This window comes from Aythya fuligula, chromosome 11 (assembly GCF_009819795.1).
Source record: "Aythya fuligula isolate bAytFul2 chromosome 11, bAytFul2.pri, whole genome shotgun sequence".
Lineage (NCBI taxonomy): Eukaryota > Metazoa > Chordata > Aves > Anseriformes > Anatidae > Aythya > Aythya fuligula.
This window is the reverse complement of record NC_045569.1, coordinates 11,683,302-11,696,302: the sequence shown is the minus strand read 5'-3', so window position 1 is coordinate 11,696,302 and position 13,001 is coordinate 11,683,302. Positions and strand designations below refer to the sequence as shown.

General features: G+C 43.5%; 1 protein-coding gene across 1 annotated transcript in view; it reads left to right on the top strand.

Moving 5' to 3' along the window:
* HOMER2 (homer scaffold protein 2) overlaps nt 1-10,049 on the top strand; it is a 56,707-nt gene extending 46,658 nt beyond the window's left edge. The window contains exons 7-9 of the mRNA XM_032194514.1: nt 2,398-2,508; nt 5,552-5,632; nt 6,968-10,049. Coding sequence (XP_032050405.1) covers nt 2,398-2,508; nt 5,552-5,632; nt 6,968-7,156 — 381 coding nt within the window. The 3' untranslated portion in view covers nt 7,157-10,049. The remainder of the gene's footprint in view (nt 1-2,397; nt 2,509-5,551; nt 5,633-6,967) is intronic.
* Nucleotides 10,050-13,001: the final 2,952 nt, after the last annotated feature.

The following is a 13,001-nucleotide window of genomic DNA, read 5'->3' as shown; positions in this document are numbered from 1 at the left end:
ATCAAGTTCAAATTTGTGGGTTTGAAGACATGGATACAAATGTCTGTTCTGGAGAGAAGGTGTCTGTAGTGAGAGCCTTAAAGGAAATTGGGAAAGTTGTCTCCAGGGCACTTTGAACACTGTTATGTGCTTCCCTTGTCTCCCCTGGGGCAGAGCACACACATCTCTCTGTGTTAGTTACTCCCTTCATTACTCTTTCTCTAGCATTTCTGCTGCTTTGTCTATTCATGTGTGTGTGGGACAGACCCTGTCTTTGAAAGGAAAGCAGTCTGGGGGAGCTAAGGCAGCAGGCAGGGGAGTTCAAGGGGCTGGGATCAGCAGGAGGACACGTGCTGCTGTGTCACATGGAGCTCCCAGCCTCTTGGCTTGGGCAACTTGGTGTCAGCTGGGTTGCTGGCCAGGGTGATAGACGTGGTAAAAGCAGGATTACAGCTGCATATGTCTTTCAAAGCTCGCTTCAATACTGCCACAGGGTGAGTGAGCAGAAGGCATAGTCATGGCATGGTTACCCATGTGAGGCCAAGCTGAGAACCACACAGCAATAATGCCAGGCCTGGCAGTGGGCAGCAAGGATGGAAGCTGCTGCAGCAGGGTGCAGCCAGGACTGGGCTGAGAGCCTGGTGCTTTGGTGCTAATGCTGGGCACATCTTGTCCAGAAACCTGCAAGAGAACATCAGCAAAAGCCTGCTCCCCTCCATTATAGAGCACATTTCTGAGTAGTGTAACAATAGGAGAGAGCATCAGCTGAAACAGAGAACAGCTGAGAAGTTTAAGTAAAGTAAAGCTGCAGTTTAGAGTATTCACTGGCACTGCTCCTCAATAACACCGTGCTGTCTGCCAGGAGCTGGTGTCAGCCCCACATAGTGAAGGCACCAGCCTGAGCACGGGGGGGGGGCTTGGTTTCCTTGAGCACCACTTGCAGGGATCACTTCATGCTATCCATCTCTGACTTCTTTGGAAAAGCTGCATCCTTTCCCTGTCTGCTTATGTGGCTCTCTGGGACGTGGTGTAGAGATCAGGTTGTATCAGTCTGCTGAGGATTTTTGTTTGCTTAGCGTTTGCTTTCAAGGAAGGAATTTCATATCTTTTTGTATGTCAGTAGGCTGCAAATAGTATTTCAGCAGTGACCTGGGCTGTCTGTCAGCACTGAAATTCCCCACGAAGCAACCTTTTCCCCAGGCAGATATTCTCTGCCTATTAGTGTGTGTTTTAGGAGTGCACAGTTTGTAATTCAGAGATCAAATCGGAGCTATGTTAGCTGATGTAACACAAACAATATTAATTGTTAGAAGATTTAGGTTCCTCCATCCAGCTTCTTTTTGGGTAGGGGAGAAGTGAAAGCCTGGAACAGCATGTTGTAAGAAAACAGTATAAGTTGCAGTGTAGCTTTTTACTTTTCTGTACGGTTGCAGAGTTGTCCTCGCCAACATTACCCAAGGAAATATGCCACTTCTCAGTAGCTGTAGCCTAGATATGAAGAGATTATCAAAGCACCACCTTGCTACTGCTGCAAAGTCACAATGCTGGTGACTAGCCAGACTGTGCAGCAGCACTGTTTGTACAACACACTGTCTTTCTGCATGCAGAGAGGTTTATCTCAGCCTTTCCCCACGTAGGTTCCTCCTCACCAGGCACTCACACGGCCCCGCTGCAGTGCCCTGGGAAGCTCCTTCCCCTTCATTAACTGGGTCAGCATTTTTTGCATATTGCTCTACCTTTAAATGAGTGAAGTTATAATCCCAAAGCAGCGTGAAGCTGAGAATTAAAATACACACTTTAATGAGCTGGTCCATCAGCCTGTGGGAAGTGCAGCTCCCAGGAGCGATGTCTGGAGAGAGGGAAAGGGAAGCACAGGAGGAGCAAAGCAGGTCCCCGGGCAAGGGAGCAGCAGGGCAAACACTGCTCCCAGCTGGTTCTGCCAGCGAGGGTTGGATGCCCTGTCTCTCTTACTGCAGCCAGAATGACAAGCAACCCCTGAGGAGGCAAAACTGGGAGTGCAGGAGAGATTTCTTCTCCTTGCTGCGTTAAGAAAGCCCACCGTTACCATCCTGTGCTGGTTTCACAGAAATGAAGTGTAGATTTTATCCCCAGCCCCACTTACATTAGCAGCTCCGTGTTGTGCACATCCTTGGGTAATTATATGAGATACTGTGTGCAAGAGAGTAAACACAGCCCCATGGCTCCCTCGTGGATGTGTACATGGACTCTTTCTAAGGCAAGAAGTGATGATTTTGTTGCAGTAATCAAGTGCTATGATCTAGGAAACAGATCCATGACAGCTAAATTTGTCTGCACTTCCCTATGCTCAGTGGAGCAATGCTTGTTCACGTCAGCCATGATCTGCCCCAGACTTTCAGAAAACTGAATATTTCACCTGTTGTCTGACATTTCTTAAAGATTGAAGAACTGGAGGAGCAGTGCAATGAAATAAATAAAGAGAAGGAGAGAAATGCACAGCTGAGCAGACGTCTCCAGGAGCTGGAAACAGAGCTTCAAGACAAAGAGCTGGTAAGTGCCACAATAACAGAGCAGGCATATATTTCAGAGTTTGAGTTGGTCTGTCTGCTTCTCACTATGGATGTGGATTTATGAACTGACTCACCTACAGCCAGAAAAAGCCCAAAGTCTGGGGTGTTGCCGGTTTCTAGATTTTCTGGGCGGAACTCTTCAGCAATAGTTTGGTAGAGTTCCTCAGGTCTTCGTTTCATGATGCGTTATGTGCTGTGACAGCACACTATTTTGGTGGTTGCTGTACGCAGTGCGTTACTCCTAATAGAAGAGCTGGAGTGGTGAAACAAGTTGCCCCAAGCCAGACAGATGTCCACTGAGAACAGTCTTGGTTGCCGGTGCCTACGTACTGTGTTCCCTCAGACATCAGGAGCAGGGGGTCTTGTCATTAAAAAGACATCATTTACAAAGCAACTGGGCATTTGCGTAACAGATCCTCGTTTCTTTTCCTTTTTATTTTTCTTTTTATTTTATTTTTTTTTCCCGGATGGCTCGTATGCTTCAGCTTTGCCATTTTACGGTCCCTCTGATCTCAAGACTAATGCCAGGAGTGAGAAATTCAGATTCATTTTGAGTACCTCAGTTTGTCATTTTTGACGTACAGGGTGGTCATTTTTCTAAGGAGAATGATGTTGATGGCTTGGAGCCCCTGAACAGTGGGGAAAATAATGGGATCCTTGTCTTTTCCTTCATTACAGTGACCAAATGCTCTGTGCTGGCTGAAGAGAAAAAGCTGTCAGCAGGTGCAGTAAAGTTTGCCATGTGCCATTACAGCATCTCAGCTGGTGCTCTTAAAAGCAGTACTGTTAAGGGGCTTTAAGATGGCACAAGGAAATAGTTTAGGGAGATGGATTTTGATGCACTGTTATAAATATAATATGGTTTTCAGCACCATATTTCAAAGGAAAATGTCATGCTTTCTTCTCAGCCTTCCTGTGGTAATAGCATGTATAATAACCCTTATTTGCTAGCATTTTCCTCAAGATTTACATTTATGTGGTACCAAATGAACCAGAAAATCAATTGACTTGTGAATATCACAGCCTATCATCCATTTACAGTGGCAATATATTAACTTGTTTTCCAACTGCATACTTATATTAGCAGGTTCTTGATTAGTTCTAAACCACCCATAAGTGACCTTTTCATGGTTTGCAATTCAAACCAGCGTGAAGTCCGCTCACGGATGTTGCTGTGTGGGAAGAACTGCTGATACTCTCTTCATGTAGGAAATGAGGAGAGAGATGTAAAGACATGAGAGCAGGGCAAAACTATCTATTGAAATATTTGTATAGACATATATATTATATACCATATACTGTATACCATATACCATATATATAATATATATATGCAAATGCATACTATATGTAGTACATATACAGTATGATAGTATATGTAGTATGGTATATTTATATTTTAACGTGAGCTCCCAGGTATTATGTGTATATATACACACACACACATATATATGCACATGGGAACATATATCTCAAAATAAAAAGTAAATTACATTTTCCTTCCCCATATCAGTGGCTGGGATATTGCCTGGATATAATTACTCTTAGATCAGTTAAACAAATTATTCAGTGCAGTTTACAAAAAATCTATAGTATTAAGTGATGTGTCTTTTTATGTGAATGTAAACTAATGCTGGAAAATTGGGAGGAAAAAATAAAAACATTTAGAGTTGGAATTAGAGAGTTTCCCAAAAAGAAACTAATTTATTCAGCTTTTGGCAAAACATACAATCATAGAATGGCTTGAGTTGGAAGGGACGTTAAAGCTCATCGAGTTCCAACCCCCCCCACAATAGGCAGGGACGCCACCCACTAGATCAGGTTGGCCAAGGCCCCGTCCAGCCTGGCCTTGAACACCTCTAGGGATGGGGCATCCCCAGCTTCTCTGGGCAACCTGATCCAATGCCTCCCTCCACCTACAGTGAAGAATTTCTTCCTAATGTCTAATCTAAATCTCCCCTCTTTTAGTTTAAGACCATTCTCCCTTCTCCTATCATTACCTACCCAAGTAAATAGTCCTTCTCTATCCTTTTAATAACACCACTCTAAGTATCGAAAGCATTACTGTCTGGCTCTGAGGAAGAGCATGAACTGTGTATCGTTACACTCGTATCATGCTGTAAGTTCACCTGTTGTGAAAGAAATTACATTTCATAGCCAAGTAGTCTGCCTTTAGGAAGGGAATGGTTTTGCTGTGCTGTGTCAACACACCCGCATTTGCTCTTGAGACCATGACCCATGTGGGCAGAGTTTTTGCAGGAGAATCTTGCATTTTCTTCAAGGCAGAGTTTCTCTTGAGCCTGCAAATGTGCTTTTCACTCTGACAATCCTGCAAAATACACAGGCTTTCTTAGTCTTTCCCTGCTACCCACTTCGGTGGTGTTCATTTGTGGTGTTAACATAGTCAGCACTCCACCAGAGACACAGTCTCCTCTCAAGTCACGTTGCTCTTTTCATGAACCCCTTTCAGCTAGTTCTCTCCATTTTGATAGCAATGCCCAAATAGGACACAAATTTGGGGAGGTGTTGCTCAGTTCTGTGCGACAGTGAAGAGCCCATCACAGCTGTGCTCTGTAATGATGCCTCTCTACATGCAGCTCATAATTTCACTGGTCTTTTTTGCTGCCACATATCATTGAAAATTCATGTCTAATTTGCTCTTTGCTACCATCTATAAATTGCTTGTAGCATTACAGCACTTCAGATTTCCCTCCTATTGAATGCATCTTTTGCATGGATATGTGTTTTAGGTTAAGATTTCATTAATATAATTAATGGCATTCATGCTAGATATTGGATTACATTGTCTGTTGTAGAAGAACAAAGTCAAAAATACAGCAAAAAATGTATTCTAGCAGAAAATTAGCATGTGTTTTTGAATGCAGACATGCTATTTTGATTATTTTACATCCAAATACTGTGCAGAGTACAGTAAAATATGCAAAGTCCTTTCATATTCTCAAATTTTCATTATGTTTTAAATTGAAGCTTGCATTAATTATTTTTCTTTCATGTTTTCAAAGGAACTGGAAGAGCTCCGAAAGCAGGGTGAAATTATACCACAGCTAATGTCAGAATGTGAATCTGTATCTCAACAATTACAGGTACAGTTTAGCAATGAAATTAATTATCATATACTTGATTCATCTATTTTCTTCCTTATAGCTACATGTTTTTCTCTGTTCAGACTTCAAGATTTGAAGGCAAAGAGCTCCATTTTGCAAAACCAAAAAATACTAATTCCTTGCAAAATTCACCACGCCTTTCCCAGCAAAGGAATAAATAAATAACTCTCTTTCTTTGCCTTGCTGTTTGCACAGATTGGTTCACCCAGGTTCATGTTACATCTCTCTCCTGACAATTCCAGGCTATTCCCCATCCCATATTTCCACTGATCCACGCTGGCAAAGCTGCCAGCAGCTGCCTGTGCTGAGCAGCACACCAAGACCTGCAGCTAATCGTCCTGGTGGCACCAGGGAAGGCTTTTAGGAAAGAAGCATAGATGAGCATAGCTGTGTACCACCAGGGACAAAGTTCCTGGGAGGCCGCGTTTGCTTGCTGCATGGCTCCGTCCCATCAGTGCTGCTCTGCTGGAGGTGGTCGCACCCAGCAGGGCGCAGGGCTTGCCATGGCCTATGCTTGTTAATCAGGGCTTGCTTAAGTGCAATAAATTAATACATGGAAGGAGGGCACATATAAGCAGGCTCATGAACGAAATCACATCCAATCAATCATGCCACCGCTCTAATAATCCAAGTGATGTAAAGTCAGTCAGAAGGCTGCTGAAGGGTGGCTGGTGTGCTGCAGAAGGTTTGCTTCAGCGTGGTAAAGTATGATGCCTCTGGCTTTTGGGGAGAGTAGGCATGTGCCTACACTCATGAAACTGAGAACAGGCAGGACAGCTCAAGAGCAGGAGCAAAATGCAGCAAGGGAAGTGTTACCGGGCTGCCCCACAGCATGCCTGAGCACTCGCACAGAGGCGATGCAGAACTTCAAAAAAGTACCACTAAATCCCAAAATACTGAATAAAGCAATATTATTCCTTGGGCAGTGTTTTCTAAAGCTTGTTTTTGAAGGCTAAACCGCCATAGATAATTCTGTATGTAATTGCTGGCACAGTGTCTAATTCTCCAAGTGTAGCAATGACAGAAATATATGCACAGTGTGTGATTTAAATCCAGCTGAATTTTAAGATATCAACCAAATGACAAAATCTGATGCAAAGCATCTTTTCCACTTAATGTGTCCTTTCCTGCGTGGGCTTTTTTTCCCTTTAATCTGACTAGCACTTGTCAGTTGCTTCAGAGGTGCTTGTGTTAATCAGTTTGCAGAAGTTGAAGCAAACTTTTCTGATCTGGTGCCATTTGTTGCTTTACTCTGTTAAATGCTGCTCATCATTCTTCTCTATGATTCATCTTACTGTCTTTTTTGTCTTTAAGGATGCTGAGAATAAGAACAAAGATCTTGAAGAGAAAGTCAGAACACTAAGGACAGAAGTTGAAGAGAGCAAACATAGGCAGACCAACCTTAAAACTGAATTAAAGAATTTTTTAGATGTACTAGACGGGAAAATAGATGAATTACACGATTTCCGACAAGGACTGTCTAAACTTGGGGTTGACAACTAGATGGCAATAGATTTTTGTAATCTAGCGTCTGGATGTTTGATGTTTTGTTGATCTCAAACATGTGTTTTACAAAATATAACTAGAATGTTCCACCTGTTTGCATTGTTTTTGTACATAGAGGCTGAAAATTTGCTGTGGGTTATTTTGGGTTTTTGTTTTTTGTTTGTTTGTTTATATGTTTTCCAAACCAATCGTGCTGCTCACTGAATTCTGTTGAGATTAGAAACTTTCTATATTGCTGCTCTGGCTTTGTGGGGTTGGGAACAGGTAGAGGGTTCTGTCTCAGGAATCTGGAACTAGATCTACCTTAAAATGAATATGCAGTTAGTTGTTGCAGGGAAATTTATATCTTTCTTAAGGGCTGTTGCAACCATAGAAACAGAAAACAAGTCTTTTTCTTGTCCGGACTATCAGCGCTCCTAGCAACATACACTTTTATTCCTTGGCGGAGCGGAGAGAAGATTAGATGGAGCTCCTGCAGTTTGTAAATCAACCTGGTAAAATGTGCCTGTGATGAGCTGCAGTCAAGTAAATCACTTCACACACATACCAGTATCTTTAGGGACCATGTCAATCAGGCCTGATTCGCAGAAAAAATCCGGAGGGTTTCATGTATCCTTCGATTCAGGTAGCATGTGCTTGCCTGGGTCCATGCAAAGTTGACAGTGTAGAAATGAATTCCAGCTCTTACTTCAAGGCAAGCATCTTAACCAGTAGGAAAGGACAGCTTCCCTTGCTTAGCAAGATAGCATCTCTCTTTGGCCCTCAGTTTTGAACCTGTATAGTTCAGTCACTGTGTGTATCTGAAAAATGCACACCTGTGTCTTGGGACCAGATATTTATTTTGGAAGGAGTCGTACTGCTGCTTTGTATGCAGGGCACATGCACCTCTGTGCACCTCGATCACTGCTGTTCAGTTTCCACAGTGGTAGATCAGGAGACATTGATGTGAAAAGCGTCACAAAGTTGGTAGGAAGGGTGTTATTCAGAAACAGCTTCCTGCCCAGGAGACTTGCAGGTAATGACTGCATGAAACCCAAAGTCTTTCTTTCCTATGATTTCTGCATTCTCCCCTCAGGGAATAGGGGGTGGGTGTTAGTCACAAAGTTAGACTGTCAAAAAAAAACAACAAACAACCCCAAAGGCAGAAAGGGTTGTAGTCTCTCACTGATTATTCAGCAGCTCTAAATACATTTTGAGTAATGCAAGGTCGTACATCAGGTTCCAGCAAGAAGGATGCTCTCTGCATCACCAGCTGATGTACAGAGGACCAGGGAAGAGAATTCAGCCCAAGTTTTGCTTTTATCCCTAGGACTGCCTCAGCTTCTCTCTTTTCTTTCTCTGTATCCTGGTTTGAGATTCTGTTCATACAGCATCTGAATTCATTCAGGAAAGAACTTCTGATTAGGGGATGTTATTATTTATTTCTATCAGGTGAAAGCTTGGTTAAGCACCTGGTTAGTGCTTTCCAGCAGTGGCTCATATGAAGTCGCCATGCCGTGCTGTTTGCATATTGTTCTTAGTTGTTTTTGTTTGTTTGTTTGTTTTTAATTCTCAGCACATCTCTATTATAAAAGTGACCTTTAAAAGACAGGTGGGTTATACATGAGACATGCATTGAATAATTTTTGCACATGGGCATATAACCCACGTGCTGGAGATAGATTTGGTTTCCAATTGTCCCTTGAGTTTTCATTTCATCTGTTACTGTTGTGTTACCACATTGCCTGTTGTATAGACTGGAGTTTTTTGTATTTTTGCTTTTAATCCTTTTAAACAACAGATGTGAAGCTAGGACCTTTTACAACCAGTATGACCATTTAAGTCTCTTAAAAAAAATGCTGTAGGCTGTTGATATTTAAAAATAAAAATAAAAATCAGGTACATAGCATGTAGGCGTGTGAAAATTAGACTTTGCCAGCGTGGAATATTCAACAGTTGCATAATGCGGGGTTAGATCAGACTTCTCAAAACCGAAAATGACGTCAGAAACTGTGTGTGGTTGTGAGCAAGCAATCTCCGTTTTTAGTCTTATTTGATAGCAAGTCAGACAGACTCAGTCATGTAACAGGCAGCTCATCCAGCTTCTCCTCTCCTCCCCTGCTCCCTTGTGCAGCCAGTGCCTGCAGCGGCTGGGAGCCAGGAGACAGCCCTGTGAAGAGCTGCAAGCAATACAGGTGGTTGGGGCTTCCCGTCACAGTGCTCATCACTTTCACACGGAGGACCCTGCTCCATCTTCTGCTTCCTTTTTGCCGTTGAGTGATCTTACGGTTTTTGCTCTGGTTTTAATACATTTTTTTAAATGTCATTCTGGTTAGAGGGGTGCAAAAGAGTCTGAGAACAAGTTATTTTATTGGGGTTAATCCAGATTCATTATTTTTTTTCCAGCTTTAGTCAGGTCTATCACAGATTCTGTTCATTAGGAATGTGTTAAGCCACTCTTAAATTGCAGGAAAAGTGTTTCTATGGGATTGCATCAATCTAATAGATTAGGTTTAATACCAGCATGTTAACCCAGTGCGTAGCTGTGACATAGGTAATTATTTTTGGCTGCTTCATGCTCTCCAGAGGAGCGATAAGAGATGTCCTTCCAGGAATCCCTGTGCTGCCTCTCCTAGTCTGACCCCAAATGTATGCTCTCTGTATCTGCTCTTGCTGTGATGTTGAGCTGTCAGGAATACCTCTACATGGCTGTATGCTGTGGGAAACTCCAAGCATGTTTCCATCCTCCAAGCACCCAAAGTCTTGCTATAATCATCCGCTTTCTCTCTTTTTCCTCCCCAACTGCAGGAAGTTGAGAGCTTCTATGTATAACCCCTTTAAAACCCCTCATAAACTCCATATTTTTAACCTTTCCCTCTCTTCCATTCTATTTTTCCTCTTCAAAATACAAAAGCACACTGGCCGGGCATCTGCCAGCTGCAGCTCGTCTCTCCAGCCCCTGCCCCACTGCTGGAAGCCCATTGATCCCACTGTGTGGGAAACGGGGGTATAAAACACCATTTCTTCCTAGAAAGCTCTGTGAAGGTCTGGCAGTAACCTCTTCATGCCAAACTGTGAGCCCCAGGCAGCTCCCTGGGACTTGTCCTGACATCAAATTGCCTCCTTTCCCCTGGCAGCATTCTGCAGGCACAGGTATGGCGGTGCAGGAGGAGTTCGCCCAACCCACAAATGTCTCTGAAGTGGCCTCAGATGCTGCCAACAGATGCTCATCTCCCCTACCCAGTACAGAGCTTGTTTCTATTCATTACTGCAGCGCTGTGCAAACCCAGATTTCCCCATGCCATTGCTGATGAAGGAAGGTTAGCTCTATGTCCATTAAGCTTAAGTGGAGGTCTCTTTATGCAAGGCTGAATCTCACCTTGAGCAACCCTGGATTCACCTTCCAGACACAGGTTTCTCCCTCCGAGTGGTTCGTGGCAGGATATCTCCTACCTCAGCTACACGGTCGTTGTTGGCAAAGGCCTTGTGTGTGGCACGCCGAGTACCAGCACCACCGCCGCACCGCTGCCCGCCGGCTGTGTCCTGCCCTGGTGGCACCCACAGGCTGGTGGCTCGGGGAGCAAACATCCGTGCTGACCTCTTTGGACACTCGGTTAGAGAGTGTCTGTCTGCCTTCTGTGTTTTCCAGTGAGGTTCTCCTTTGACCTGGTGTTAGAGCTGCTGAATAATGGTGTTTTTTGTTCTTTTTCTCCCAGTTCTGTGGCCAAAATAAGGGATAAACTAAACAGTTCTACTAAAAACTTCAGAACATTCAGTGACAGAAAAATACCTTGAGATAATTGCTGTCAAGGGGAATAATCTGCTTCATCAGATAGATTATTTAGCATTTTGGAAGATTACCTTAGCCTAGTCATTGGAATAAATTATTTCAAAATGAAAAAAAAAGTTAAAACCTTGTTTCACACACCAAAATAAAACAGTTTGACCTTTTGCTTTTTTCCTATTTGACTGAATCTATCTTTGCTGAATTTGAGTCAAAATCACAATTAGTTTTGTTTTTTCTTAAAAGTGCATTTTCAGCGAAATCAATACTTCTCATTGTTTTTCTGTCTGGGTCTAATTGGCATCTCTTTTATTAAGTTTTTGTAAGTAATTCAGTGCCTCCTCACACTTCGTATATCCTACCTTTCAAAGTACACAATTATTTTCAAATGGTTTTACACTAGGTGTGCCTGTGCCCAGCAAACACATGCTATTTAGGCAATACCTTTTTTAAATACAAACATCTGATTTTATTTTTAGTTAGAAACAAAGTGTGAACTTTTTTTAAAGCAGCTCGATGAACTGAAGAGAGCAGGAGGGTTTCTGCTATCCGTGACAGCCCGTCACTTCCGAAGCACTACGTCCCCTCCAAGCCAGGCACAAACCGTCCCTGTGCTTTGTCACTCTTCTGTCACACCATTTAATTTTTTCCCCGAGTGTTCACTTTCTCCCCTTATTCATTGCTGGTCACCTCTGGCTGCTCCCCAGCTAACAGAGGACAAGTCCCCATCACTGCCACTGCCATGACCCAGAGCGTGTCTTTAGGCTCTTCCGAACACAGCCCTTCAAAGGCTTAATGGCTTCTAACGAATACAGCGTTGTCTTCCTGAGCCTATGAGTTAACCAAGAGAACATCACCATTGAGGTAAAGCGCCCCGTTCATCTCAGTGCATTACAGATGCTGAGTCCAAAGGGAAGAGGTGTAAGTTGCTTAAGCAGCAGCTGAGTTTGATGATCATTTTATCAGAGCTTCAGTGAAGGACGTGCTCCATCCGCAGCCCCAGACTGTCTAGGTGTAGGATGGCGACTGCCAAAAGATCGGCCCCTCCAGCTTTGTCCGGGAAGTTCTGGGCTTGTGAAGCCTGAAAATATCAAAAAGTCTTCAGCATATCAAAAACGTTGCGACGTGGGGAATGAGAGGTGAACACCCACCCACAGCCGAGCAGCATGAGAACCTGGCAGGACCGATCAAACAGCGCTGGCTTACACTCAGAAGCTTTCCATCAAGCACATGAAGAGCTGTTGTTGTCCCACGAGGGCTCTGCAGTGGGACCTTGAGAGAGGTAGGAAGTCAGGTTCAGCCCTGGGGGAGCATCTTGTGGTGATGGGCATGGTTTAGTAGCTGTAAGGCACAGAGCTACCCTACGGTCACACTTCTTCCCGTGACTTAACGCTCACCACACAGCTGTGTGTCAGGCAAAGCAATACATAGGCACATGGTGTTCAATCCAGAAGCAGGCCCCAGTGGAGAGTCCGGGCTGACCCACATAGGCGGCTGGGGTGCCACACACGCAGTCCTGAGGAGCTCTCAGTGCTTTCTACTGATTTTTAGAAGATAAACTTGACCATTCTGTGAAGTCTGCTTGTCTTAAATAATGTTCTCTATGGTAAACAGTAAGATACCTAAAGTGAAACGCACAGTCAGGAGATTAATGGTAAATGTGACACGCTTCCAAAAGGAGGCTGCTCCTGCAGGCTGCAGGGCAGAGCTGGTCCTGGCCGGGGGGCTTTGCTTGGGGTATTTCGGGATGTCTCACAGTTTGACTTTCTGCTGTGTTTTGTGTTCGCTCTTCTCTCTCTCTTTTTTTTTTTTTTTTTTCAAACTGACAGCCTAAACTCAGTCTTCAAATGAAGGTGCCTATACCTCCAAAAAGTTTTATATGCATATTTTGAAATAGATCGCTTTTTCCTTTCTGTTCATTTAGTTACCTGGTAATAATGGCACATACAAAGAGAGGCACTTGAGAAAAATCTATCCGCTGTTGTATTTTTGTTTAACACTGGTCAGCAATAATTATTTTAGCCATATACTAGCTAAAAAAAGACTGATAATGCAAGTTTTGTGAACTAAGCTTCTAAG